At 38.9% G+C, this 26,816-nt stretch overlaps 17 protein-coding genes across 17 annotated transcripts; 14 read left to right on the top strand and 3 right to left on the bottom strand.

Annotated features, from left to right (window-relative positions):
• Window positions 1–882: 882 nt before the first annotated feature.
• On the top strand, window positions 883–1,762 carry LOC136269601 (histone H1-delta-like). The gene has a single exon (XM_066075468.1). It carries the CDS (start codon window positions 886–888, stop codon window positions 1,603–1,605), a length of 720 nt encoding a protein of 239 aa, XP_065931540.1. The 5' UTR covers window positions 883–885; the 3' UTR covers window positions 1,606–1,762.
• Window positions 1,763–3,098: 1,336 nt separating this feature from the next.
• On the top strand, window positions 3,099–4,063 carry LOC136272801 (histone H3). Its single transcript, XM_066075469.1, has one exon. It carries the CDS (start codon window positions 3,298–3,300, stop codon window positions 3,706–3,708), a length of 411 nt encoding a protein of 136 aa, XP_065931541.1. The 5' UTR covers window positions 3,099–3,297; the 3' UTR covers window positions 3,709–4,063.
• Window positions 4,064–4,733: 670 nt separating this feature from the next.
• Window positions 4,734–5,367, top strand: LOC136272807 (histone H4). Its single transcript, XM_066075476.1, has one exon. The coding sequence runs from the start codon at window positions 4,778–4,780 to the stop codon at window positions 5,087–5,089; it is 312 nt and encodes a 103-aa protein (XP_065931548.1). The 5' UTR covers window positions 4,734–4,777; the 3' UTR covers window positions 5,090–5,367.
• Window positions 5,368–5,911: 544 nt separating this feature from the next.
• LOC136272805 (histone H2B-like) lies at window positions 5,912–6,474 on the bottom strand. The gene has a single exon (XM_066075473.1). It carries the CDS (start codon window positions 6,377–6,379, stop codon window positions 6,008–6,010), a length of 372 nt encoding a protein of 123 aa, XP_065931545.1. The 5' UTR covers window positions 6,380–6,474; the 3' UTR covers window positions 5,912–6,007.
• A 102-nt stretch (window positions 6,475–6,576) lies between these two features.
• Window positions 6,577–7,086, top strand: LOC136272803 (histone H2A). The gene has a single exon (XM_066075471.1). It carries the CDS (start codon window positions 6,647–6,649, stop codon window positions 7,025–7,027), a length of 381 nt encoding a protein of 126 aa, XP_065931543.1. The 5' UTR covers window positions 6,577–6,646; the 3' UTR covers window positions 7,028–7,086.
• A 1,301-nt stretch (window positions 7,087–8,387) lies between these two features.
• On the top strand, window positions 8,388–9,267 carry LOC105320426 (histone H1-delta-like). The gene has a single exon (XM_066075466.1). The coding sequence runs from the start codon at window positions 8,391–8,393 to the stop codon at window positions 9,108–9,110; it is 720 nt and encodes a 239-aa protein (XP_065931538.1). The 5' UTR covers window positions 8,388–8,390; the 3' UTR covers window positions 9,111–9,267.
• Window positions 9,268–10,603: 1,336 nt separating this feature from the next.
• LOC136272802 (histone H3) lies at window positions 10,604–11,568 on the top strand. The gene has a single exon (XM_066075470.1). The coding sequence runs from the start codon at window positions 10,803–10,805 to the stop codon at window positions 11,211–11,213; it is 411 nt and encodes a 136-aa protein (XP_065931542.1). The 5' UTR covers window positions 10,604–10,802; the 3' UTR covers window positions 11,214–11,568.
• Window positions 11,569–12,238: 670 nt separating this feature from the next.
• LOC136272806 (histone H4) lies at window positions 12,239–12,872 on the top strand. Its single transcript, XM_066075475.1, has one exon. The coding sequence runs from the start codon at window positions 12,283–12,285 to the stop codon at window positions 12,592–12,594; it is 312 nt and encodes a 103-aa protein (XP_065931547.1). The 5' UTR covers window positions 12,239–12,282; the 3' UTR covers window positions 12,595–12,872.
• Window positions 12,873–13,195: 323 nt separating this feature from the next.
• LOC117681586 (histone H2B-like) lies at window positions 13,196–14,024 on the bottom strand. Its single transcript, XM_034446812.2, has one exon. It carries the CDS (start codon window positions 13,882–13,884, stop codon window positions 13,513–13,515), a length of 372 nt encoding a protein of 123 aa, XP_034302703.2. The 5' UTR covers window positions 13,885–14,024; the 3' UTR covers window positions 13,196–13,512.
• LOC136272804 (histone H2A) lies at window positions 14,020–14,591 on the top strand. The gene has a single exon (XM_066075472.1). The coding sequence runs from the start codon at window positions 14,152–14,154 to the stop codon at window positions 14,530–14,532; it is 381 nt and encodes a 126-aa protein (XP_065931544.1). The 5' UTR covers window positions 14,020–14,151; the 3' UTR covers window positions 14,533–14,591.
• Window positions 14,592–15,892: 1,301 nt separating this feature from the next.
• Window positions 15,893–16,772, top strand: LOC136272795 (histone H1-delta-like). Its single transcript, XM_066075458.1, has one exon. The coding sequence runs from the start codon at window positions 15,896–15,898 to the stop codon at window positions 16,613–16,615; it is 720 nt and encodes a 239-aa protein (XP_065931530.1). The 5' UTR covers window positions 15,893–15,895; the 3' UTR covers window positions 16,616–16,772.
• A 1,490-nt stretch (window positions 16,773–18,262) lies between these two features.
• LOC136272797 (histone H3) lies at window positions 18,263–19,071 on the top strand. The gene has a single exon (XM_066075461.1). The coding sequence runs from the start codon at window positions 18,304–18,306 to the stop codon at window positions 18,712–18,714; it is 411 nt and encodes a 136-aa protein (XP_065931533.1). The 5' UTR covers window positions 18,263–18,303; the 3' UTR covers window positions 18,715–19,071.
• A 668-nt stretch (window positions 19,072–19,739) lies between these two features.
• Window positions 19,740–20,373, top strand: LOC136272800 (histone H4). The gene has a single exon (XM_066075465.1). It carries the CDS (start codon window positions 19,784–19,786, stop codon window positions 20,093–20,095), a length of 312 nt encoding a protein of 103 aa, XP_065931537.1. The 5' UTR covers window positions 19,740–19,783; the 3' UTR covers window positions 20,096–20,373.
• A 544-nt stretch (window positions 20,374–20,917) lies between these two features.
• On the bottom strand, window positions 20,918–21,480 carry LOC105320419 (histone H2B-like). Its single transcript, XM_066075464.1, has one exon. It carries the CDS (start codon window positions 21,383–21,385, stop codon window positions 21,014–21,016), a length of 372 nt encoding a protein of 123 aa, XP_065931536.1. The 5' UTR covers window positions 21,386–21,480; the 3' UTR covers window positions 20,918–21,013.
• A 102-nt stretch (window positions 21,481–21,582) lies between these two features.
• LOC136272799 (histone H2A) lies at window positions 21,583–22,092 on the top strand. Its single transcript, XM_066075463.1, has one exon. The coding sequence runs from the start codon at window positions 21,653–21,655 to the stop codon at window positions 22,031–22,033; it is 381 nt and encodes a 126-aa protein (XP_065931535.1). The 5' UTR covers window positions 21,583–21,652; the 3' UTR covers window positions 22,034–22,092.
• A 1,301-nt stretch (window positions 22,093–23,393) lies between these two features.
• LOC136272796 (histone H1-delta-like) lies at window positions 23,394–24,273 on the top strand. The gene has a single exon (XM_066075459.1). It carries the CDS (start codon window positions 23,397–23,399, stop codon window positions 24,114–24,116), a length of 720 nt encoding a protein of 239 aa, XP_065931531.1. The 5' UTR covers window positions 23,394–23,396; the 3' UTR covers window positions 24,117–24,273.
• Window positions 24,274–25,547: 1,274 nt separating this feature from the next.
• On the top strand, window positions 25,548–26,773 carry LOC136272798 (histone H3-like). The gene has a single exon (XM_066075462.1). It carries the CDS (start codon window positions 25,805–25,807, stop codon window positions 26,213–26,215), a length of 411 nt encoding a protein of 136 aa, XP_065931534.1. The 5' UTR covers window positions 25,548–25,804; the 3' UTR covers window positions 26,216–26,773.
• Window positions 26,774–26,816: the final 43 nt, after the last annotated feature.

The raw sequence follows: 26,816 nt of genomic DNA, 5'->3' as shown, positions 1-26,816 counted from the left end.
ATTGATATCCAAACGGTGAATGTACATTCACCTACGTATGCATGGTCTGCGCATTACAAATTAAGGTCTAAGTAAGATGTGCACACGTGAAAACTGCAGTTTTGGCAATGTTATCATGATTGCACAAATGAACTAATTATTTATTCACGTCATTCATCACCCGTTTTTTTTCCCAATTCATGATCAACTACTACCTTAGTATATCTATATTTATGTTGATATGCTTTTTGACTGTATGTGCATTTGTTAACATAACGCCGTTTTCTTGCACGTACTATACTGTACATCGCACTTCGCGTAAAGTAGATAATGTAATTCAATTTTCTTTATTTTTCAAAAAATCCTATGACTTTTGCCACTGAATATTTTGATATTATTATTAAAGTGACGACTTTTTCTTTCTTATTTTATTTTATTTATTTGTTTTTCTTTCTGACAACTTTAAAAATTTATAATTCTCTCTTGCTCTTGTTCTGTGTATCGTGTGTTTCTGGGTGTATGGACCTGGTGTGAATTTCACTTAAAAGAAGATATGTATGGGCCTTCTACACAATAGACGATATACAATACACTTATGTCTGTATGTTGGACGTTAAAAAAAAGTAATTTTCTGTGAATAATTATCAATTTTAAAGACATTGCGTGACTTTATCGGCATTTGGAGTTGGAATTTGCTACTCTGTCCTACGTTTTCCTTTCATTTGAGTTCCTTTAGCGGAGAATTTACGTAAAATATGCAGATGATATGGTAGGGATATATCCACACAATGTGATTTTCATAAAATAGCTGCAATCGGTACTCATTAAACGGCGCAGCAAGGATGTAAACATCGGCATCAAAACACACATCAATTCTACTATGCATATGCGCTTCGATTTTAAGGGATGTTTTCGAGGACGTCCGCGCCCGCTGTAAACAAAAGCAGCGAGAGCGTGAGACTTCACTATTTCCTCGTATTAGTTCGCAGTGAATTGTACAGCGTTTTCGTTTCGTCCGAAGCCATGGCAGACACAGCAACCACAACCCCAGTCAAGAAGAAGGTTACTAAGCCTAAGGTACCTGCAGCACACCCCAAGTACGTTGACATGATCAGGGCCGCCTTGGAATCTCTGAAAGAGCGTGGTGGATCTTCCAGACAGGCCATTCTGAAGTACATAATGGCCAACTTTAAAGTGGGAAACGACGTCAACCCCATTAATGTCCACCTTAAAATGGCACTCAAGAACGGAGTGAAGAAAGGCGCTCTGAAACAAGCCAAAGGAACAGGCGCCACTGGCTCTTTCAAGTTAGGAGACAAGCCAAAGACAGAGAAAAAACCAAAGGCGAAGAAAGTCACCAAACCCAAGGCAGCCAAACCAAAGAAGGCCACAGCTGTTAAGCCTAGGAAGGCGGCAGGGGAGAAAAAGACTGCTGAGAAGAAGAAGAAGTCCCCCAAGAAAGCAGCTGGACCTAAGAAAGTTAAGACACCCAAGAAGAAGACGGCAGCCAAATCCCCTAAGAAGGCAGCAGCCAAGCCAAAGAAGGCCAAGACTCCGAAAAAAGCAGCAGCAGCAGCCAAGCCAAAGAAAGCCAAGACTCCCAAGAAGACAGCAGCTAAAAAATAAGCAATCATAGCATCATTGCAGATTGCAAACCTTCAACAAAAGCCCTTTTCAGGGCTACCAATATTTTTCGAAAAGATGCCTTAATTACAAATGCAAGTTGCAAAGAAACATGCAAGTACAATGAATTCATATACACTTTATACAGGTACATTAAGCCCCTTCTAGTTTTTCTGTGATAATGTGTTATTACATATTATTAATTCATATCTGACTATGGTATGGTTCAGAAGGGGGGGGGGGGGGCATTAACAACACAAACTCACAAATAAGATATTAAAAAGGAGATATAAACAAATTGTAAATGAGTAACATGGCAAGGGTTTGTAATGCAAGGTGCATGCTTTTTTCATAATGTTCACGGCTACAGACCAGAGTATGAATACTCGAGTAGTAAAATTTACAGGAGTAGTAATGAAGATTTGAAAGAAAAATTATGGGTGGGGGGTGAGATGAGAGAAATAACAAACACCAAACATAGCTATGAATGTGTTTTTTGTTTTTTATTTTGCTCCTGCAACTAACTGCATGATATTGATTGAGGTCTGTTTAGTGAATACACAAAAAAAAAATACATGCATTTACATTATTCAAATCCAACATTTATAAGGCTAAGCGATATGAGTACAACAAATAATGTACATCATTCATATATGTTGTAGACTAACTAGAAAGTGGGTTGATACACATTATCATAAGATTAGTGATGTTGAATTCTGATTGAAAGGAAACATACGGAGAGAGAGAGAGAGCGAGAGAGAGAGAGAGAACAAACATGCATTTTTTTTAACATTATTTTATTATGATTCTACTCTGGTTACATTATTCTTTCTTCTATCTTTGACACTGAACAGAATAGCAAAAAACTGAAATCTACACCTTATAGTTTGCATGATGAACTTTGAAACATACAGTCTTCCTGAGATTTTTTACCCCTCTCTTTCCAGAATCAAGTGGCTCTCATTGTGTCTGTATTTACAATTACAACTAGTGTTTTGGACTTACATGCCCGGATATTTCTGTGCAAATCAAACTATAAAAGTAAGTTCTTTTGTTACTTAGCTAAATCATGAATGATAAAACATATAAATGCATATGGCGTAGATCTTCTGAACTATAGATCTTTTATGTTTCTCTCTGATAAATCTATATCTTTATTTACTTATTTATTTATTGGGGGGGGGGGGGGGGGGTTATGATGCTGGGTTTATTGTAATTGAATTGAGATATCAGATGATCATTCAGCATATACTATTCCCATTTTAATGCCAGAGAATCAATAGGTTAAAATATTGAGTGAATGTAAGTTGTGCAATATTCTAATGGGTTGTAGCTTTTTTTAAAGTATCAATTACATCCTGTAGAATATAGATGGTGTTTAATACTTTATGTAAATCAAATAAGTTTTAGTTATAATTGGAATAAAAGTTTTGTTCCACTAAGTACACGGACGATATTTTTCGGAGTACACAAATTCTGTGCAAAAGCCGGATCGAAATGATTTTTTCACCTGGCCAATCGGAACGGGTTATTATCGACTAATCGCTGACCACCTCTCTCGGTCAAGATCACCAATGGCGATTGTCGTTAGTGGGGGTGCTGTGATATCGGAGAGCAGACAGTTAATCGTCGACTCGGTATAAAGTGTATACAGAGGACCGTCTGGCTCATTCATTCATTTGACACTCGTCGAAGATGGCACGTACCAAGCAGACCGCAAGAAAATCTACTGGAGGTAAAGCTCCACGTAAACAACTGGCCACCAAGGCAGCCCGTAAGAGCGCTCCAGCAACTGGTGGCGTCAAGAAACCCCACAGATACAGGCCAGGAACCGTCGCTCTTCGTGAGATCAGGAGATACCAGAAAAGCACAGAGCTGCTGATCAGGAAACTGCCATTCCAGCGTCTGGTCCGTGAGATTGCTCAGGACTTCAAGACCGACCTGCGTTTCCAGAGTTCAGCCGTCATGGCTCTCCAGGAAGCCAGCGAAGCCTACCTTGTCGGACTCTTTGAGGACACCAACTTGTGCGCTATCCACGCCAAGAGAGTCACCATCATGCCCAAAGATATCCAGCTTGCCAGACGTATCCGTGGCGAGAGAGCTTAGATTCTCTTTTGTCTCTTGACAAACTCAAAACGGCCGTTTTCACGGCCACCAAAACCTTTAGAAAAGATGCCTTCACATTACATACAATTGATACTCTAATTATTGAATAAGCGTGCATTCATCTATAATAAATATATGTAAGATGGCTCGCATAAACACACGCACACATATATCCCATGAATAAAATAAATACAGCAATACAAGTATATTTCAGTGGAAACTTTCTTAACAAATGGACAACATGAGAAACAGTGAATTGATATATCACAAACTGTCAAAACTATTGCTATAAATGGTAACTGTCCCACTGCGAGCAAAACTCAAACTAACACAAATGTGTACATTAAAAAAAAGAAATAAGAAGATATCTTTAATTATAACAAAAATGTAAATACCATTATCATTCTTATATTATGGATTTATAACATAGTCATGATGTTCCTAAAGGTCAATCTGCTAATTATTATTAAAATAGGAGTATGTTCCTTTATGGAGAAGGAATACAGGAATCATATTGTGTCTTTTGAATAAATTACATTAATTTTGTGAAATCAGTTAATGTCTCTTAGATTTTAGCTACTGGCTCTGACCATATCTTTTGCCTCATTCCATTTGATACATCCTGTTGATCAGGTTTTTTTTCTTTTTGTCTTTTTTTTGTTTTGTTTTGTTTTGTTTTGGTTTTTTTTTTTTTTTACACACTGCACATTCATTTATTACCAATTTAATTCTTTTCGATGAATTGTACAGGTGTGCAGTACACTTATATAAACATGTATATATATTTAATATTTCGTAACAGTTAATGATATAAATTAAGTATAAACTATGATAAGAAAACCGACACAGTAAATATGTAAGATGTGTGTATGTGGATTCCATGTAAAACAGATAAGGCCCGAGGCGGGTTTATACCTTAGCCAATCAGCGTTGACTTTACTAATCGCCTAGTTTGTACTGCCGAACTTTTCAAGGTATGGTGCCTTCTCACGGGTCGTAAATTGAAGCTATATATAATTTGGTATCGCGAAACAAGGTTCATCTCAGTACATCTTCACTGAACGTAAACATGTCTGGTCGTGGTAAAGGAGGAAAAGGACTTGGAAAGGGGGGCGCCAAGCGTCACAGGAAAGTTCTTCGAGACAACATCCAGGGTATCACCAAGCCTGCCATCCGTCGTCTTGCACGTAGAGGTGGAGTTAAACGTATCTCTGGACTCATCTACGAGGAAACCCGTGGTGTCTTGAAAGTCTTCCTCGAGAACGTCATCCGTGATGCAGTCACATACACAGAGCATGCCAAGAGAAAGACCGTCACAGCCATGGACGTTGTCTACGCTCTGAAGAGACAGGGACGTACCCTCTACGGATTCGGCGGTTAAACTGCCACTCCTGTGTGCTTGCAGCACTGACAACAAACAAACGGCCGTTTTAACGGCCACCAAACTTTTAGAAAAGATGCCTCTATCACAAATGCTGTGAAATACACCGACACGCTCTGTGAGACATACTACACTTTTACCTGTCATTAGTAATGAGTTAGCATTCATTTCCCCTGCCACATGCACTCGAAATAAGAGTGGTTGGAAGTCACATGAGTGTTATGAACAATCACTTTTACACTTAGCCTAATCAAAGAATGATATTAAAGTAAGCCACATTTCACATGTCAGAAGATGACTATTGTTTAAATTTAAATAGGTCAGTTATTGCGCATTGATTTAATGATAATGTAAAGAAATATATTCATGTCATTTGATCCTCCAACCCTCATTGATTTCTCTTGTAAGTGTCTAAAACATGACAGAATAAGTAATTGAAATCAGAAATTTTAATTGAAAACTGCAGAATTGTATTTTTATTATCTTACATGTTGAAATGATATTAAATTGCTATGGTGAAAAGGATTAAAACTATTAAAATATAGGGCAGTGAAATTGACTTTAATCATGATTGAAAAAGCAGACACTGATAATGTTTAGCTCATTATTTTATGACCATATTGTAGATTGCACTGTTTTGATATATTAAATTGTACGATAATATTGAATAATGAAGATCAATAGGTAATTGGTGTACAGTAATAGAGACAGAACTTTTTTTATTCTTAGATGTGACAGCCTGTTGTAATTTCAGTTTCTGTGAAGATGGGTACTCATTCTGATAGTGAAACAATCATGACTATTGAACACAAATTTAATGTACCAGTAACTGCGTATTGTAATGATGGTAGCTTTTCGAAAAAATTGTGTGGCCCTGAAAAGGGCCGTTTGGTTATGTCAACTACATATCCCTGCAGTTTACTTGCTGCTGGTGTACTTGGTGACAGCTTTGGTACCTTCAGAGACAGCATGCTTGGCCAATTCACCTGGCAGGAGAAGGCGGACTGCAGTCTGGATTTCTCTGCTGGTGATGGTTGAGCGTTTGTTGTAGTGGGCCAGACGGGAGGCCTCAGCGGCAATTCTCTCGAAGATGTCATTGACGAAAGAATTCATGATGCTCATGGCCTTGCTGGAAACTCCAGTGTCAGGGTGCACCTGTTTCAAGACTTTGTAGATGTAGATAGCGTAGGATTCCCTCCTCCTCCTGCGCCTCTTCTTGTCCCCAGTTCTCTGGGCCTTAGCCTTGGTGGCAGCTTTCTTAGAACCTTTAGATCCAACTTTGGGTGGCATGTTTACAGTGTGAAGACTGAAACTATGAATGGCGCATTGCTCTCGGTAGATTTATATATAACACGAGGCGGATTGAAGCGTACAGGTAAATTGCGGACGTCTTTGTAAACATCATATTGGTCAGGACGCCCGAGGTGCGTTTAAAACGAGCGCTGTGATTAGTGGATCATTTCAATCCGTGGAAGTGTTTAAATAGAGTGGCGCAGCGCATGGCGTGTTATTCGTTGATTTAATTTTGTCAGCGCCCAACCCACACACCAATCTAAAATGTCAGGACGTGGTAAAGGAGGCAAAGTGAAGGGAAAGGCAAAGAGCCGATCTTCCCGTGCCGGACTACAGTTTCCCGTTGGTCGTATCCACCGTCTGCTGAGGAAGGGCAACTACGCCGAGAGAGTGGGAGCCGGTGCCCCAGTGTATCTGGCCGCTGTCCTTGAGTACTTGGCCGCTGAAGTGTTGGAGTTGGCAGGCAACGCAGCCCGTGACAACAAGAAAACCAGAATCATCCCCCGTCATCTGCAGCTTGCTATCCGCAACGACGAGGAGTTGAACAAACTTCTGTCCGGTGTGACCATCGCACAGGGTGGTGTTTTGCCCAACATCCAGGCCGTGCTCCTCCCCAAGAAGACCCAGAAGCCAGCCGCCAAGTAAAAAGTCAGCCCTGTCGACTTGACTTGTCTGTACCAAACGGCCGTTTTCACGGCCACCCATATTTTTCGAAAAGATGTCTCTATAGCATGTAATTAAGCACACATATACAATGCAGATACCCATTACACGTTTATTGAATGCATTGCCACACACCGTCAACCTATTACATGAATTTCTATTCATGTTCAATTAATATCCAATTTGATGTTGTTCCAACGCTCTCAAATGCTAAACACAAATTTAATTTATATCAGCTACCCCTCAAAAATACATTAGTGTGTGAAAAAATTAAAATTTGAGCTCAAATCTCGATCATGTTTGACATTGGTTAAACTAGTGATATAAATGCATGCATAATGTTAGAATGATATGTACTTGAACAATTGCGACATCCGATTCTGATTTTATACAGTGTTTCATGGGGGAGATCATTTGTGCGTTATTTTATTATTATTATTATTATTCTTTTTCTATTTGAATTGATATCCAAACGGTGAATGTACATTCACCTACGTATGCATGGTCTGCGCATTACAAATTAAGGTCTAAGTAAGATGTGCACACGTGAAAACTGCAGTTTTGGCAATGTTATCATGATTGCACAAATGAACTAATTATTTATTCACGTCATTCATCACCCGTTTTTTTTCCCAATTCATGATCAACTACTACCTTAGTATATCTATATTTATGTTGATATGCTTTTTGACTGTATGTGCATTTGTTAACATAACGCCGTTTTCTTGCACGTACTATACTGTACATCGCACTTCGCGTAAAGTAGATAATGTAATTCAATTTTCTTTATTTTTCAAAAAATCCTATGACTTTTGCCACTGAATATTTTGATATTATTATTAAAGTGACGACTTTTTCTTTCTTATTTTATTTTATTTATTTGTTTTTCTTTCTGACAACTTTAAAAATTTATAATTCTCTCTTGCTCTTGTTCTGTGTATCGTGTGTTTCTGGGTGTATGGACCTGGTGTGAATTTCACTTAAAAGAAGATATGTATGGGCCTTCTACACAATAGACGATATACAATACACTTATGTCTGTATGTTGGACGTTAAAAAAAAGTAATTTTCTGTGAATAATTATCAATTTTAAAGACATTGCGTGACTTTATCGGCATTTGGAGTTGGAATTTGCTACTCTGTCCTACGTTTTCCTTTCATTTGAGTTCCTTTAGCGGAGAATTTACGTAAAATATGCAGATGATATGGTAGGGATATATCCACACAATGTGATTTTCATAAAATAGCTGCAATCGGTACTCATTAAACGGCGCAGCAAGGATGTAAACATCGGCATCAAAACACACATCAATTCTACTATGCATATGCGCTTCGATTTTAAGGGATGTTTTCGAGGACGTCCGCGCCCGCTGTAAACAAAAGCAGCGAGAGCGTGAGACTTCACTATTTCCTCGTATTAGTTCGCAGTGAATTGTACAGCGTTTTCGTTTCGTCCGAAGCCATGGCAGACACAGCAACCACAACCCCAGTCAAGAAGAAGGTTACTAAGCCTAAGGTACCTGCAGCACACCCCAAGTACGTTGACATGATCAGGGCCGCCTTGGAATCTCTGAAAGAGCGTGGTGGATCTTCCAGACAGGCCATTCTGAAGTACATAATGGCCAACTTTAAAGTGGGAAACGACGTCAACCCCATTAATGTCCACCTTAAAATGGCACTCAAGAACGGAGTGAAGAAAGGCGCTCTGAAACAAGCCAAAGGAACAGGCGCCACTGGCTCTTTCAAGTTAGGAGACAAGCCAAAGACAGAGAAAAAACCAAAGGCGAAGAAAGTCACCAAACCCAAGGCAGCCAAACCAAAGAAGGCCACAGCTGTTAAGCCTAGGAAGGCGGCAGGGGAGAAAAAGACTGCTGAGAAGAAGAAGAAGTCCCCCAAGAAAGCAGCTGGACCTAAGAAAGTTAAGACACCCAAGAAGAAGACGGCAGCCAAATCCCCTAAGAAGGCAGCAGCCAAGCCAAAGAAGGCCAAGACTCCGAAAAAAGCAGCAGCAGCAGCCAAGCCAAAGAAAGCCAAGACTCCCAAGAAGACAGCAGCTAAAAAATAAGCAATCATAGCATCATTGCAGATTGCAAACCTTCAACAAAAGCCCTTTTCAGGGCTACCAATATTTTTCGAAAAGATGCCTTAATTACAAATGCAAGTTGCAAAGAAACATGCAAGTACAATGAATTCATATACACTTTATACAGGTACATTAAGCCCCTTCTAGTTTTTCTGTGATAATGTGTTATTACATATTATTAATTCATATCTGACTATGGTATGGTTCAGAAGGGGGGGGGGGGGGCATTAACAACACAAACTCACAAATAAGATATTAAAAAGGAGATATAAACAAATTGTAAATGAGTAACATGGCAAGGGTTTGTAATGCAAGGTGCATGCTTTTTTCATAATGTTCACGGCTACAGACCAGAGTATGAATACTCGAGTAGTAAAATTTACAGGAGTAGTAATGAAGATTTGAAAGAAAAATTATGGGTGGGGGGTGAGATGAGAGAAATAACAAACACCAAACATAGCTATGAATGTGTTTTTTGTTTTTTATTTTGCTCCTGCAACTAACTGCATGATATTGATTGAGGTCTGTTTAGTGAATACACAAAAAAAAAATACATGCATTTACATTATTCAAATCCAACATTTATAAGGCTAAGCGATATGAGTACAACAAATAATGTACATCATTCATATATGTTGTAGACTAACTAGAAAGTGGGTTGATACACATTATCATAAGATTAGTGATGTTGAATTCTGATTGAAAGGAAACATACGGAGAGAGAGAGAGAGCGAGAGAGAGAGAGAGAACAAACATGCATTTTTTTTAACATTATTTTATTATGATTCTACTCTGGTTACATTATTCTTTCTTCTATCTTTGACACTGAACAGAATAGCAAAAAACTGAAATCTACACCTTATAGTTTGCATGATGAACTTTGAAACATACAGTCTTCCTGAGATTTTTTACCCCTCTCTTTCCAGAATCAAGTGGCTCTCATTGTGTCTGTATTTACAATTACAACTAGTGTTTTGGACTTACATGCCCGGATATTTCTGTGCAAATCAAACTATAAAAGTAAGTTCTTTTGTTACTTAGCTAAATCATGAATGATAAAACATATAAATGCATATGGCGTAGATCTTCTGAACTATAGATCTTTTATGTTTCTCTCTGATAAATCTATATCTTTATTTACTTATTTATTTATTGGGGGGGGGGGGGGGGGGTTATGATGCTGGGTTTATTGTAATTGAATTGAGATATCAGATGATCATTCAGCATATACTATTCCCATTTTAATGCCAGAGAATCAATAGGTTAAAATATTGAGTGAATGTAAGTTGTGCAATATTCTAATGGGTTGTAGCTTTTTTTAAAGTATCAATTACATCCTGTAGAATATAGATGGTGTTTAATACTTTATGTAAATCAAATAAGTTTTAGTTATAATTGGAATAAAAGTTTTGTTCCACTAAGTACACGGACGATATTTTTCGGAGTACACAAATTCTGTGCAAAAGCCGGATCGAAATGATTTTTTCACCTGGCCAATCGGAACGGGTTATTATCGACTAATCGCTGACCACCTCTCTCGGTCAAGATCACCAATGGCGATTGTCGTTAGTGGGGGTGCTGTGATATCGGAGAGCAGACAGTTAATCGTCGACTCGGTATAAAGTGTATACAGAGGACCGTCTGGCTCATTCATTCATTTGACACTCGTCGAAGATGGCACGTACCAAGCAGACCGCAAGAAAATCTACTGGAGGTAAAGCTCCACGTAAACAACTGGCCACCAAGGCAGCCCGTAAGAGCGCTCCAGCAACTGGTGGCGTCAAGAAACCCCACAGATACAGGCCAGGAACCGTCGCTCTTCGTGAGATCAGGAGATACCAGAAAAGCACAGAGCTGCTGATCAGGAAACTGCCATTCCAGCGTCTGGTCCGTGAGATTGCTCAGGACTTCAAGACCGACCTGCGTTTCCAGAGTTCAGCCGTCATGGCTCTCCAGGAAGCCAGCGAAGCCTACCTTGTCGGACTCTTTGAGGACACCAACTTGTGCGCTATCCACGCCAAGAGAGTCACCATCATGCCCAAAGATATCCAGCTTGCCAGACGTATCCGTGGCGAGAGAGCTTAGATTCTCTTTTGTCTCTTGACAAACTCAAAACGGCCGTTTTCACGGCCACCAAAACCTTTAGAAAAGATGCCTTCACATTACATACAATTGATACTCTAATTATTGAATAAGCGTGCATTCATCTATAATAAATATATGTAAGATGGCTCGCATAAACACACGCACACATATATCCCATGAATAAAATAAATACAGCAATACAAGTATATTTCAGTGGAAACTTTCTTAACAAATGGACAACATGAGAAACAGTGAATTGATATATCACAAACTGTCAAAACTATTGCTATAAATGGTAACTGTCCCACTGCGAGCAAAACTCAAACTAACACAAATGTGTACATTAAAAAAAAGAAATAAGAAGATATCTTTAATTATAACAAAAATGTAAATACCATTATCATTCTTATATTATGGATTTATAACATAGTCATGATGTTCCTAAAGGTCAATCTGCTAATTATTATTAAAATAGGAGTATGTTCCTTTATGGAGAAGGAATACAGGAATCATATTGTGTCTTTTGAATAAATTACATTAATTTTGTGAAATCAGTTAATGTCTCTTAGATTTTAGCTACTGGCTCTGACCATATCTTTTGCCTCATTCCATTTGATACATCCTGTTGATCAGGTTTTTTTTCTTTTTGTCTTTTTTTTGTTTTGTTTTGTTTTGTTTTGGTTTTTTTTTTTTTTTACACACTGCACATTCATTTATTACCAATTTAATTCTTTTCGATGAATTGTACAGGTGTGCAGTACACTTATATAAACATGTATATATATTTAATATTTCGTAACAGTTAATGATATAAATTAAGTATAAACTATGATAAGAAAACCGACACAGTAAATATGTAAGATGTGTGTATGTGGATTCCATGTAAAACAGATAAGGCCCGAGGCGGGTTTATACCTTAGCCAATCAGCGTTGACTTTACTAATCGCCTAGTTTGTACTGCCGAACTTTTCAAGGTATGGTGCCTTCTCACGGGTCGTAAATTGAAGCTATATATAATTTGGTATCGCGAAACAAGGTTCATCTCAGTACATCTTCACTGAACGTAAACATGTCTGGTCGTGGTAAAGGAGGAAAAGGACTTGGAAAGGGGGGCGCCAAGCGTCACAGGAAAGTTCTTCGAGACAACATCCAGGGTATCACCAAGCCTGCCATCCGTCGTCTTGCACGTAGAGGTGGAGTTAAACGTATCTCTGGACTCATCTACGAGGAAACCCGTGGTGTCTTGAAAGTCTTCCTCGAGAACGTCATCCGTGATGCAGTCACATACACAGAGCATGCCAAGAGAAAGACCGTCACAGCCATGGACGTTGTCTACGCTCTGAAGAGACAGGGACGTACCCTCTACGGATTCGGCGGTTAAACTGCCACTCCTGTGTGCTTGCAGCACTGACAACAAACAAACGGCCGTTTTAACGGCCACCAAACTTTTAGAAAAGATGCCTCTATCACAAATGCTGTGAAATACACCGACACGCTCTGTGAGACATACTACACTTTTACCTGTCATTAGTAATGAGTTAGCATTCATTTCCCCTGCCACATGCACTCGAAATAAGAGTGGTTGGAAGTCACATGAGTGTTATGAACAATCACTTTTACACTTAGCCTAATCAAAGAATGATATTAAAGTAAGCCACATTTCACATGTCAGAAGATGACTATTGTTTAAATTTAAATAGGTCAGTTATTGCGCATTGATTTAATGATAATGTAAAGAAATATATTCATGTCATTTGATCCTCCAACCCTCATTGATTTCTCTTGTAAGTGTCTAAAACATGACAGAATAAGTAATTGAAATCAGAAATTTTAATTGAAAACTGCAGAATTGTATTTTTATTATCTTACATGTTGAAATGATATTAAATTGCTATGGTGAAAAGGATTAAAACTATTAAAATATAGGGCAGTGAAATTGACTTTAATCATGATTGAAAAAGCAGACACTGATAATGTTTAGCTCATTATTTTATGACCATATTGTAGATTGCACTGTTTTGATATATTAAATTGTACGATAATATTGAATAATGAAGATCAATAGGTAATTGGTGTACAGTAATAGAGACAGAACTTTTTTTATTCTTAGATGTGACAGCCTGTTGTAATTTCAGTTTCTGTGAAGATGGGTACTCATTCTGATAGTGAAACAATCATGACTATTGAACACAAATTTAATGTACCAGTAACTGCGTATTGTAATGATGGTAGCTTTTCGAAAAAATTGTGTGGCCCTGAAAAGGGCCGTTTGGTTATGTCAACTACATATCCCTGCAGTTTACTTGCTGCTGGTGTACTTGGTGACAGCTTTGGTACCTTCAGAGACAGCATGCTTGGCCAATTCACCTGGCAGGAGAAGGCGGACTGCAGTCTGGATTTCTCTGCTGGTGATGGTTGAGCGTTTGTTGTAGTGGGCCAGACGGGAGGCCTCAGCGGCAATTCTCTCGAAGATGTCATTGACGAAAGAATTCATGATGCTCATGGCCTTGCTGGAAACTCCAGTGTCAGGGTGCACCTGTTTCAAGACTTTGTAGATGTAGATAGCGTAGGATTCCCTCCTCCTCCTGCGCCTCTTCTTGTCCCCAGTTCTCTGGGCCTTAGCCTTGGTGGCAGCTTTCTTAGAACCTTTAGATCCAACTTTGGGTGGCATGTTTACAGTGTGAAGACTGAAACTATGAATGGCGCATTGCTCTCGGTAGATTTATATATAACACGAGGCGGATTGAAGCGTACAGGTAAATTGCGGACGTCTTTGTAAACATCATATTGGTCAGGACGCCCGAGGTGCGTTTAAAACGAGCGCTGTGATTAGTGGATCATTTCAATCCGTGGAAGTGTTTAAATAGAGTGGCGCAGCGCATGGCGTGTTATTCGTTGATTTAATTTTGTCAGCGCCCAACCCACACACCAATCTAAAATGTCAGGACGTGGTAAAGGAGGCAAAGTGAAGGGAAAGGCAAAGAGCCGATCTTCCCGTGCCGGACTACAGTTTCCCGTTGGTCGTATCCACCGTCTGCTGAGGAAGGGCAACTACGCCGAGAGAGTGGGAGCCGGTGCCCCAGTGTATCTGGCCGCTGTCCTTGAGTACTTGGCCGCTGAAGTGTTGGAGTTGGCAGGCAACGCAGCCCGTGACAACAAGAAAACCAGAATCATCCCCCGTCATCTGCAGCTTGCTATCCGCAACGACGAGGAGTTGAACAAACTTCTGTCCGGTGTGACCATCGCACAGGGTGGTGTTTTGCCCAACATCCAGGCCGTGCTCCTCCCCAAGAAGACCCAGAAGCCAGCCGCCAAGTAAAAAGTCAGCCCTGTCGACTTGACTTGTCTGTACCAAACGGCCGTTTTCACGGCCACCCATATTTTTCGAAAAGATGTCTCTATAGCATGTAATTAAGCACACATATACAATGCAGATACCCATTACACGTTTATTGAATGCATTGCCACACACCGTCAACCTATTACATGAATTTCTATTCATGTTCAATTAATATCCAATTTGATGTTGTTCCAACGCTCTCAAATGCTAAACACAAATTTAATTTATATCAGCTACCCCTCAAAAATACATTAGTGTGTGAAAAAATTAAAATTTGAGCTCAAATCTCGATCATGTTTGACATTGGTTAAACTAGTGATATAAATGCATGCATAATGTTAGAATGATATGTACTTGAACAATTGCGACATCCGATTCTGATTTTATACAGTGTTTCATGGGGGAGATCATTTGTGCGTTATTTTATTATTATTATTATTATTCTTTTTCTATTTGAATTGATATCCAAACGGTGAATGTACATTCACCTACGTATGCATGGTCTGCGCATTACAAATTAAGGTCTAAGTAAGATGTGCACACGTGAAAACTGCAGTTTTGGCAATGTTATCATGATTGCACAAATGAACTAATTATTTATTCACGTCATTCATCACCCGTTTTTTTTCCCAATTCATGATCAACTACTACCTTAGTATATCTATATTTATGTTGATATGCTTTTTGACTGTATGTGCATTTGTTAACATAACGCCGTTTTCTTGCACGTACTATACTGTACATCGCACTTCGCGTAAAGTAGATAATGTAATTCAATTTTCTTTATTTTTCAAAAAATCCTATGACTTTTGCCACTGAATATTTTGATATTATTATTAAAGTGACGACTTTTTCTTTCTTATTTTATTTTATTTATTTGTTTTTCTTTCTGACAACTTTAAAAATTTATAATTCTCTCTTGCTCTTGTTCTGTGTATCGTGTGTTTCTGGGTGTATGGACCTGGTGTGAATTTCACTTAAAAGAAGATATGTATGGGCCTTCTACACAATAGACGATATACAATACACTTATGTCTGTATGTTGGACGTTAAAAAAAAGTAATTTTCTGTGAATAATTATCAATTTTAAAGACATTGCGTGACTTTATCGGCATTTGGAGTTGGAATTTGCTACTCTGTCCTACGTTTTCCTTTCATTTGAGTTCCTTTAGCGGAGAATTTACGTAAAATATGCAGATGATATGGTAGGGATATATCCACACAATGTGATTTTCATAAAATAGCTGCAATCGGTACTCATTAAACGGCGCAGCAAGGATGTAAACATCGGCATCAAAACACACATCAATTCTACTATGCATATGCGCTTCGATTTTAAGGGATGTTTTCGAGGACGTCCGCGCCCGCTGTAAACAAAAGCAGCGAGAGCGTGAGACTTCACTATTTCCTCGTATTAGTTCGCAGTGAATTGTACAGCGTTTTCGTTTCGTCCGAAGCCATGGCAGACACAGCAACCACAACCCCAGTCAAGAAGAAGGTTACTAAGCCTAAGGTACCTGCAGCACACCCCAAGTACGTTGACATGATCAGGGCCGCCTTGGAATCTCTGAAAGAGCGTGGTGGATCTTCCAGACAGGCCATTCTGAAGTACATAATGGCCAACTTTAAAGTGGGAAACGACGTCAACCCCATTAATGTCCACCTTAAAATGGCACTCAAGAACGGAGTGAAGAAAGGCGCTCTGAAACAAGCCAAAGGAACAGGCGCCACTGGCTCTTTCAAGTTAGGAGACAAGCCAAAGACAGAGAAAAAACCAAAGGCGAAGAAAGTCACCAAACCCAAGGCAGCCAAACCAAAGAAGGCCACAGCTGTTAAGCCTAGGAAGGCGGCAGGGGAGAAAAAGACTGCTGAGAAGAAGAAGAAGTCCCCCAAGAAAGCAGCTGGACCTAAGAAAGTTAAGACACCCAAGAAGAAGACGGCAGCCAAATCCCCTAAGAAGGCAGCAGCCAAGCCAAAGAAGGCCAAGACTCCGAAAAAAGCAGCAGCAGCAGCCAAGCCAAAGAAAGCCAAGACTCCCAAGAAGACAGCAGCTAAAAAATAAGCAATCATAGCATCATTGCAGATTGCAAACCTTCAACAAAAGCCCTTTTCAGGGCTACCAATATTTTTCGAAAAGATGCCTTAATTACAAATGCAAGTTGCAAAGAAACATGCAAGTACAATGAATTCATATACACTTTATACAGGTACATTAAGCCCCTTCTAGTTTTTCTGTGATAATGTGTTATTACATATTATTAATTCATATCTGACTATGGTATGGTTCAGAAGGGGGGGGGGGGGGCATTAACAACACAAACTCACAAATAAGATATTAAAAAGGAGATATAAACAAATTGTAAATGAGTAACATGGCAAGGGTTTGTAATGCAAGGTGCATGCTTTTTTCATAATGTTCACGGCTACAGACCAGAGTATGAATACTCGAGTAGTAAAATTTACAGGAGTAGTAATGAAGATTTGAAAGAAAAATTATGGGTGGGGGGTGAGATGAGAGAAATAACAAACACCAAACATAGCTATGAATGTGTTTTTTGTTTTTTATTTTGCTCCTGCAACTAACTGCATGATATTGATTGAGGTCTGTTTAGTGAATACACAAAAAAAAAATACATGCATTTACATTATTCAAATCCAACATTTATAAGGCTAAGCGATATGAGTACAACAAATAATGTACATCATTCATATATGTTGTAGACTAACTAGAAAGTGGGTTGATACACATTATCATAAGATTAGTGATGTTGAATTCTGATTGAAAGGAAACATACGGAGAGAGAGAGAGAGCGAGAGAGAGAGAGAGAACAAACATGCATTTTTTTTAACATTATTTTATTATGATTCTACTCTGGTTACATTATTCTTTCTTCTATCTTTGACACTGAACAGAATAGCAAAAAACTGAAATCTACACCTTATAGTTTGCATGATGAACTTTGAAACATACAGTCTTCCTGAGATTTTTTACCCCTCTCTTTCCAGAATCAAGTGGCTCTCATTGTGTCTGTATTTACAATTACAACTAGTGTTTTGGACTTACATGCCCGGATATTTCTGTGCAAATCAAACTATAAAAGTAAGTTCTTTTGTTACTTAGCTAAATCATGAATGATAAAACATATAAATGCATATGGCGTAGATCTTCTGAACTATAGATCTTTTATGTTTCTCTCTGATAAATCTATATCTTTATTTACTTATTTATTTATTGGGGGGGGGGGGGGTTATGATGCTGGGTTTATTGTAATTGAATTGAGATATCAGATGATCATTCAGCATATACTATTCCCATTTTAATGCCAGAGAATCAATAGGTTAAAATATTGAGTGAATGTAAGTTGTGCAATATTCTAATGGGTTGTAGCTTTTTTTAAAGTATCAATTACATCCTGTAGAATATAGATGGTGTTTAATACTTTATGTAAATCAAATAAGTTTTAGTTATAATTGGAATAAAAGTTTTGTTCCACTAAGTACACGGACGATATTTTTCGGAGTACACAAATTCTGTGCAAAAGCCGGATCGAAATGATTTTTTCACCTGGCCAATCGGAACGGGTTATTATCGACTAATCGCTGACCACCTCTCTCGGTCAAGATCACCAATGGCGATTGTCGTTAGTGGGGGTGCTGTGATATCGGAGAGCAGACAGTTAATCGTCGACTCGGTATAAAGTATATACAGAGGACCGTCTGGCTCATTCATTCATTTGACACTCGTCGAAGATGGCACGTACCAAGCAGACCGCAAGAAAATCTACTGGAGGTAAAGCTCCACGTAAACAACTGGCCACCAAGGCAGCCCGTAAGAGCGCTCCAGCAACTGGTGGCGTCAAGAAACCCCACAGATACAGGCCAGGAACCGTCGCTCTTCGTGAGATCAGGAGATACCAGAAAAGCACAGAGCTGCTGATCAGGAAACTGCCATTCCAGCGTCTGGTCCGTGAGATTGCTCAGGACTTCAAGACCGACCTGCGTTTCCAGAGTTCAGCCGTCATGGCTCTCCAGGAAGCCAGCGAAGCCTACCTTGTCGGACTCTTTGAGGACACCAACTTGTGCGCTATCCACGCCAAGAGAGTCACCATCATGCCCAAAGATATCCAGCTTGCCAGACGTATCCGTGGCGAGAGAGCTTAGATTCTCTTTTGTCTCTTGACAAACTCAAAACGGCCGTTTTCACGGCCACCAAAACCTTTAGAAAAGATGCCTTCACATTACATACAATTGATACTCTAATTATTGAATAAGCGTGCATTCATCTATAATAAATATATGTAAGATGGCTCGCATAAACACACGCACACATATATCCCATGAATAAAATAAATACAGCAATACAAGTATATTTCAGTGGAAACTTTCTTAACAAATGGACAACATGAGAAACAGTGAATTGATATATCACAAACTGTCAAAACTATTGCTATAAATGGTAACTGTCCCACTGCGAGCAAAACTCAAACTAACACAAATGTGTACATTAAAAAAAAGAAATAAGAAGATATCTTTAATTATAACAAAAATGTAAATACCATTATCATTCTTATATTATGGATTTATAACATAGTCATGATGTTCCTAAAGGTCAATCTGCTAATTATTATTAAAATAGGAGTATGTTCCTTTATGGAGAAGGAATACAGGAATCATATTGTGTCTTTTGAATAAATTACATTAATTTTGTGAAATCAGTTAATGTCTCTTAGATTTTAGCTACTGGCTCTGACCATATCTTTTGCCTCATTCCATTTGATACATCCTGTTGATCAGGTTTTTTTTCTTTTTGTCTTTTTTTTGTTTTGTTTTGTTTTGTTTTGGTTTTTTTTTTTTTTTACACACTGCACATTCATTTATTACCAATTTAATTCTTTTCGATGAATTGTACAGGTGTGCAGTACACTTATATAAACATGTATATATATTTAATATTTCGTAACAGTTAATGATATAAATTAAGTATAAACTATGATAAGAAAACCGACACAGTAAATATGTAAGATGTGTGTATGTGGATTCCATGTAAAACAGATAAGGCCCGAGGCGGGTTTATACCTTAGCCAATCAGCGTTGACTTTACTAATCGCCTAGTTTGTACTGCCGAACTTTTCAAGGTATGGTGCCTTCTCACGGGTCGTAAATTGAAGCTATATATAATTTGGTATCGCGAAACAAGGTTCATCTCAGTACATCTTCACTGAACGTAAACATGTCTGGTCGTGGTAAAGGAGGAAAAGGACTTGGAAAGGGGGGCGCCAAGCGTCACAGGAAAGTTCTTCGAGACAACATCCAGGGTATCACCAAGCCTGCCATCCGTCGTCTTGCACGTAGAGGTGGAGTTAAACGTATCTCTGGACTCATCTACGAGGAAACCCGTGGTGTCTTGAAAGTCTTCCTCGAGAACGTCATCCGTGATGCAGTCACATACACAGAGCATGCCAAGAGAAAGACCGTCACAGCCATGGACGTTGTCTACGCTCTGAAGAGACAGGGACGTACCCTCTACGGATTCGGCGGTTAAACTGCCACTCCTGTGTGCTTGCAGCACTGACAACAAACAAACGGCCGTTTTAACGGCCACCAAACTTTTAGAAAAGATGCCTCTATCACAAATGCTGTGAAATACACCGACACGCTCTGTGAGACATACTACACTTTTACCTGTCATTAGTAATGAGTTAGCATTCATTTCCCCTGCCACATGCACTCGAAATAAGAGTGGTTGGAAGTCACATGAGTGTTATGAACAATCACTTTTACACTTAGCCTAATCAAAGAATGATATTAAAGTAAGCCACATTTCACATGTCAGAAGATGACTATTGTTTAAATTTAAATAGGTCAGTTATTGCGCATTGATTTAATGATAATGTAAAGAAATATATTCATGTCATTTGATCCTCCAACCCTCATTGATTTCTCTTGTAAGTGTCTAAAACATGACAGAATAAGTAATTGAAATCAGAAATTTTAATTGAAAACTGCAGAATTGTATTTTTATTATCTTACATGTTGAAATGATATTAAATTGCTATGGTGAAAAGGATTAAAACTATTAAAATATAGGGCAGTGAAATTGACTTTAATCATGATTGAAAAAGCAGACACTGATAATGTTTAGCTCATTATTTTATGACCATATTGTAGATTGCACTGTTTTGATATATTAAATTGTACGATAATATTGAATAATGAAGATCAATAGGTAATTGGTGTACAGTAATAGAGACAGAACTTTTTTTATTCTTAGATGTGACAGCCTGTTGTAATTTCAGTTTCTGTGAAGATGGGTACTCATTCTGATAGTGAAACAATCATGACTATTGAACACAAATTTAATGTACCAGTAACTGCGTATTGTAATGATGGTAGCTTTTCGAAAAAATTGTGTGGCCCTGAAAAGGGCCGTTTGGTTATGTCAACTACATATCCCTGCAGTTTACTTGCTGCTGGTGTACTTGGTGACAGCTTTGGTACCTTCAGAGACAGCATGCTTGGCCAATTCACCTGGCAGGAGAAGGCGGACTGCAGTCTGGATTTCTCTGCTGGTGATGGTTGAGCGTTTGTTGTAGTGGGCCAGACGGGAGGCCTCAGCGGCAATTCTCTCGAAGATGTCATTGACGAAAGAATTCATGATGCTCATGGCCTTGCTGGAAACTCCAGTGTCAGGGTGCACCTGTTTCAAGACTTTGTAGATGTAGATAGCGTAGGATTCCCTCCTCCTCCTGCGCCTCTTCTTGTCCCCAGTTCTCTGGGCCTTAGCCTTGGTGGCAGCTTTCTTAGAACCTTTAGATCCAACTTTGGGTGGCATGTTTACAGTGTGAAGACTGAAACTATGAATGGCGCATTGCTCTCGGTAGATTTATATATAACACGAGGCGGATTGAAGCGTACAGGTAAATTGCGGACGTCTTTGTAAACATCATATTGGTCAGGACGCCCGAGGTGCGTTTAAAACGAGCGCTGTGATTAGTGGATCATTTCAATCCGTGGAAGTGTTTAAATAGAGTGGCGCAGCGCATGGCGTGTTATTCGTTGATTTAATTTTGTCAGCGCCCAACCCACACACCAATCTAAAATGTCAGGACGTGGTAAAGGAGGCAAAGTGAAGGGAAAGGCAAAGAGCCGATCTTCCCGTGCCGGACTACAGTTTCCCGTTGGTCGTATCCACCGTCTGCTGAGGAAGGGCAACTACGCCGAGAGAGTGGGAGCCGGTGCCCCAGTGTATCTGGCCGCTGTCCTTGAGTACTTGGCCGCTGAAGTGTTGGAGTTGGCAGGCAACGCAGCCCGTGACAACAAGAAAACCAGAATCATCCCCCGTCATCTGCAGCTTGCTATCCGCAACGACGAGGAGTTGAACAAACTTCTGTCCGGTGTGACCATCGCACAGGGTGGTGTTTTGCCCAACATCCAGGCCGTGCTCCTCCCCAAGAAGACCCAGAAGCCAGCCGCCAAGTAAAAAGTCAGCCCTGTCGACTTGACTTGTCTGTACCAAACGGCCGTTTTCACGGCCACCCATATTTTTCGAAAAGATGTCTCTATAGCATGTAATTAAGCACACATATACAATGCAGATACCCATTACACGTTTATTGAATGCATTGCCACACACCGTCAACCTATTACATGAATTTCTATTCATGTTCAATTAATATCCAATTTGATGTTGTTCCAACGCTCTCAAATGCTAAACACAAATTTAATTTATATCAGCTACCCCTCAAAAATACATTAGTGTGTGAAAAAATTAAAATTTGAGCTCAAATCTCGATCATGTTTGACATTGGTTAAACTAGTGATATAAATGCATGCATAATGTTAGAATGATATGTACTTGAACAATTGCGACATCCGATTCTGATTTTATACAGTGTTTCATGGGGGAGATCATTTGTGCGTTATTTTATTATTATTATTATTATTCTTTTTCTATTTGAATTGATATCCAAACGGTGAATGTACATTCACCTACGTATGCATGGTCTGCGCATTACAAATTAAGGTCTAAGTAAGATGTGCACACGTGAAAACTGCAGTTTTGGCAATGTTATCATGATTGCACAAATGAACTAATTATTTATTCACGTCATTCATCACCCGTTTTTTTTCCCAATTCATGATCAACTACTACCTTAGTATATCTATATTTATGTTGATATGCTTTTTGACTGTATGTGCATTTGTTAACATAACGCCGTTTTCTTGCACGTACTATACTGTACATCGCACTTCGCGTAAAGTAGATAATGTAATTCAATTTTCTTTATTTTTCAAAAAATCCTATGACTTTTGCCACTGAATATTTTGATATTATTATTAAAGTGACGACTTTTTCTTTCTTATTTTATTTTATTTATTTGTTTTTCTTTCTGACAACTTTAAAAATTTATAATTCTCTCTTGCTCTTGTTCTGTGTATCGTGTGTTTCTGGGTGTATGGACCTGGTGTGAATTTCACTTAAAAGAAGATATGTATGGGCCTTCTACACAATAGACGATATACAATACACTTATGTCTGTATGTTGGACGTTAAAAAAAAGTAATTTTCTGTGAATAATTATCAATTTTAAAGACATTGCGTGACTTTATCGGCATTTGGAGTTGGAATTTGCTACTCTGTCCTACGTTTTCCTTTCATTTGAGTTCCTTTAGCGGAGAATTTACGTAAAATATGCAGATGATATGGTAGGGATATATCCACACAATGTGATTTTCATAAAATAGCTGCAATCGGTACTCATTAAACGGCGCAGCAAGGATGTAAACATCGGCATCAAAACACACATCAATTCTACTATGCATATGCGCTTCGATTTTAAGGGATGTTTTCGAGGACGTCCGCGCCCGCTGTAAACAAAAGCAGCGAGAGCGTGAGACTTCACTATTTCCTCGTATTAGTTCGCAGTGAATTGTACAGCGTTTTCGTTTCGTCCGAAGCCATGGCAGACACAGCAACCACAACCCCAGTCAAGAAGAAGGTTACTAAGCCTAAGGTACCTGCAGCACACCCCAAGTACGTTGACATGATCAGGGCCGCCTTGGAATCTCTGAAAGAGCGTGGTGGATCTTCCAGACAGGCCATTCTGAAGTACATAATGGCCAACTTTAAAGTGGGAAACGACGTCAACCCCATTAATGTCCACCTTAAAATGGCACTCAAGAACGGAGTGAAGAAAGGCGCTCTGAAACAAGCCAAAGGAACAGGCGCCACTGGCTCTTTCAAGTTAGGAGACAAGCCAAAGACAGAGAAAAAACCAAAGGCGAAGAAAGTCACCAAACCCAAGGCAGCCAAACCAAAGAAGGCCACAGCTGTTAAGCCTAGGAAGGCGGCAGGGGAGAAAAAGACTGCTGAGAAGAAGAAGAAGTCCCCCAAGAAAGCAGCTGGACCTAAGAAAGTTAAGACACCCAAGAAGAAGACGGCAGCCAAATCCCCTAAGAAGGCAGCAGCCAAGCCAAAGAAGGCCAAGACTCCGAAAAAAGCAGCAGCAGCAGCCAAGCCAAAGAAAGCCAAGACTCCCAAGAAGACAGCAGCTAAAAAATAAGCAATCATAGCATCATTGCAGATTGCAAACCTTCAACAAAAGCCCTTTTCAGGGCTACCAATATTTTTCGAAAAGATGCCTTAATTACAAATGCAAGTTGCAAAGAAACATGCAAGTACAATGAATTCATATACACTTTATACAGGTACATTAAGCCCCTTCTAGTTTTTCTGTGATAATGTGTTATTACATATTATTAATTCATATCTGACTATGGTATGGTTCAGAAGGGGGGGGGGGGGGCATTAACAACACAAACTCACAAATAAGATATTAAAAAGGAGATATAAACAAATTGTAAATGAGTAACATGGCAAGGGTTTGTAATGCAAGGTGCATGCTTTTTTCATAATGTTCACGGCTACAGACCAGAGTATGAATACTCGAGTAGTAAAATTTACAGGAGTAGTAATGAAGATTTGAAAGAAAAATTATGGGTGGGGGGTGAGATGAGAGAAATAACAAACACCAAACATAGCTATGAATGTGTTTTTTGTTTTTTATTTTGCTCCTGCAACTAACTGCATGATATTGATTGAGGTCTGTTTAGTGAATACACAAAAAAAAAATACATGCATTTACATTATTCAAATCCAACATTTATAAGGCTAAGCGATATGAGTACAACAAATAATGTACATCATTCATATATGTTGTAGACTAACTAGAAAGTGGGTTGATACACATTATCATAAGATTAGTGATGTTGAATTCTGATTGAAAGGAAACATACGGAGAGAGAGAGAGAGCGAGAGAGAGAGAGAGAACAAACATGCATTTTTTTTAACATTATTTTATTATGATTCTACTCTGGTTACATTATTCTTTCTTCTATCTTTGACACTGAACAGAATAGCAAAAAACTGAAATCTACACCTTATAGTTTGCATGATGAACTTTGAAACATACAGTCTTCCTGAGATTTTTTACCCCTCTCTTTCCAGAATCAAGTGGCTCTCATTGTGTCTGTATTTACAATTACAACTAGTGTTTTGGACTTACATGCCCGGATATTTCTGTGCAAATCAAACTATAAAAGTAAGTTCTTTTGTTACTTAGCTAAATCATGAATGATAAAACATATAAATGCATATGGCGTAGATCTTCTGAACTATAGATCTTTTATGTTTCTCTCTGATAAATCTATATCTTTATTTACTTATTTATTTATTGGGGGGGGGGGGGGTTATGATGCTGGGTTTATTGTAATTGAATTGAGATATCAGATGATCATTCAGCATATACTATTCCCATTTTAATGCCAGAGAATCAATAGGTTAAAATATTGAGTGAATGTAAGTTGTGCAATATTCTAATGGGTTGTAGCTTTTTTTAAAGTATCAATTACATCCTGTAGAATATAGATGGTGTTTAATACTTTATGTAAATCAAATAAGTTTTAGTTATAATTGGAATAAAAGTTTTGTTCCACTAAGTACACGGACGATATTTTTCGGAGTACACAAATTCTGTGCAAAAGCCGGATCGAAATGATTTTTTCACCTGGCCAATCGGAACGGGTTATTATCGACTAATCGCTGACCACCTCTCTCGGTCAAGATCACCAATGGCGATTGTCGTTAGTGGGGGTGCTGTGATATCGGAGAGCAGACAGTTAATCGTCGACTCGGTATAAAGTGTATACAGAGGACCGTCTGGCTCATTCATTCATTTGACACTCGTCGAAGATGGCACGTACCAAGCAGACCGCAAGAAAATCTACTGGAGGTAAAGCTCCACGTAAACAACTGGCCACCAAGGCAGCCCGTAAGAGCGCTCAGGCAACTGGTGGCGTCAAGAAACCCCACAGATACAGGCCAGGAACCGTCGCTCTTCGTGAGATCAGGAGATACCAGAAAAGCACAGAGCTGCTGATCAGGAAACTGCCATTCCAGCGTCTGGTCCGTGAGATTGCTCAGGACTTCAAGACCGACCTGCGTTTCCAGAGTTCAGCCGTCATGGCTCTCCAGGAAGCCAGCGAAGCCTACCTTGTCGGACTCTTTGAGGACACCAACTTGTGCGCTATCCACGCCAAGAGAGTCACCATCATGCCCAAAGATATCCAGCTTGCCAGACGTATCCGTGGCGAGAGAGCTTAGATTCTCTTTTGTCTCTTGACAAACTCAAAACGGCCGTTTTCACGGCCACCAAAACCTTTAGAAAAGATGCCTTCACATTACATACAATTGATACTCTAATTATTGAATAAGCGTGCATTCATCTATAATAAATATATGTAAGATGGCTCGCATAAACACACGCACACATATATCCCATGAATAAAATAAATACAGCAATACAAGTATATTTCAGTGGAAACTTTCTTAACAAATGGACAACATGAGAAACAGTGAATTGATATATCACAAACTGTCAAAACTATTGCTATAAATGGTAACTGTCCCACTGCGAGCAAAACTCAAACTAACACAAATGTGTACATTAAAAAAAAGAAATAAGAAGATATCTTTAATTATAACAAAAATGTAAATACCATTATCATTCTTATATTATGGATTTATAACATAGTCATGATGTTCCTAAAGGTCAATCTGCTAATTATTATTAAAATAGGAGTATGTTCCTTTATGGAGAAGGAATACAGGAATCATATTGTGTCTTTTGAATAAATTACATTAATTTTGTGAAATCAGTTAATGTCTCTTAGATTTTAGCTACTGGCTCTGACCATATCTTTTG

The sequence above is a fragment of the Magallana gigas genome, chromosome 2, assembly GCF_963853765.1.
Source record: "Magallana gigas chromosome 2, xbMagGiga1.1, whole genome shotgun sequence".
Classification (NCBI taxonomy): domain Eukaryota; kingdom Metazoa; phylum Mollusca; class Bivalvia; order Ostreida; family Ostreidae; genus Magallana; species Magallana gigas.
This window is presented reverse-complemented; position numbering and strand designations above follow the sequence as displayed.

Coding starts and splice junctions, on each gene's coding strand:
- LOC136272802 (XM_066075470.1), top strand. CDS start 10,803: ATGGCACGTACCAAGCAGACCGCAAGAAAATCTACTGGAGGTAAAGCT.
- LOC136272805 (XM_066075473.1), bottom strand. CDS start 6,379: ATGCCACCCAAAGTTGGATCTAAAGGTTCTAAGAAAGCTGCCACCAAG.
- LOC136272798 (XM_066075462.1), top strand. CDS start 25,805: ATGGCACGTACCAAGCAGACCGCAAGAAAATCTACTGGAGGTAAAGCT.
- LOC136269601 (XM_066075468.1), top strand. CDS start 886: ATGTTTTCGAGGACGTCCGCGCCCGCTGTAAACAAAAGCAGCGAGAGC.
- LOC136272804 (XM_066075472.1), top strand. CDS start 14,152: ATGTCAGGACGTGGTAAAGGAGGCAAAGTGAAGGGAAAGGCAAAGAGC.
- LOC105320419 (XM_066075464.1), bottom strand. CDS start 21,385: ATGCCACCCAAAGTTGGATCTAAAGGTTCTAAGAAAGCTGCCACCAAG.
- LOC105320426 (XM_066075466.1), top strand. CDS start 8,391: ATGTTTTCGAGGACGTCCGCGCCCGCTGTAAACAAAAGCAGCGAGAGC.
- LOC136272801 (XM_066075469.1), top strand. CDS start 3,298: ATGGCACGTACCAAGCAGACCGCAAGAAAATCTACTGGAGGTAAAGCT.
- LOC136272806 (XM_066075475.1), top strand. CDS start 12,283: ATGTCTGGTCGTGGTAAAGGAGGAAAAGGACTTGGAAAGGGGGGCGCC.
- LOC136272795 (XM_066075458.1), top strand. CDS start 15,896: ATGTTTTCGAGGACGTCCGCGCCCGCTGTAAACAAAAGCAGCGAGAGC.
- LOC136272807 (XM_066075476.1), top strand. CDS start 4,778: ATGTCTGGTCGTGGTAAAGGAGGAAAAGGACTTGGAAAGGGGGGCGCC.
- LOC136272796 (XM_066075459.1), top strand. CDS start 23,397: ATGTTTTCGAGGACGTCCGCGCCCGCTGTAAACAAAAGCAGCGAGAGC.
- LOC136272799 (XM_066075463.1), top strand. CDS start 21,653: ATGTCAGGACGTGGTAAAGGAGGCAAAGTGAAGGGAAAGGCAAAGAGC.
- LOC136272803 (XM_066075471.1), top strand. CDS start 6,647: ATGTCAGGACGTGGTAAAGGAGGCAAAGTGAAGGGAAAGGCAAAGAGC.
- LOC136272800 (XM_066075465.1), top strand. CDS start 19,784: ATGTCTGGTCGTGGTAAAGGAGGAAAAGGACTTGGAAAGGGGGGCGCC.
- LOC136272797 (XM_066075461.1), top strand. CDS start 18,304: ATGGCACGTACCAAGCAGACCGCAAGAAAATCTACTGGAGGTAAAGCT.
- LOC117681586 (XM_034446812.2), bottom strand. CDS start 13,884: ATGCCACCCAAAGTTGGATCTAAAGGTTCTAAGAAAGCTGCCACCAAG.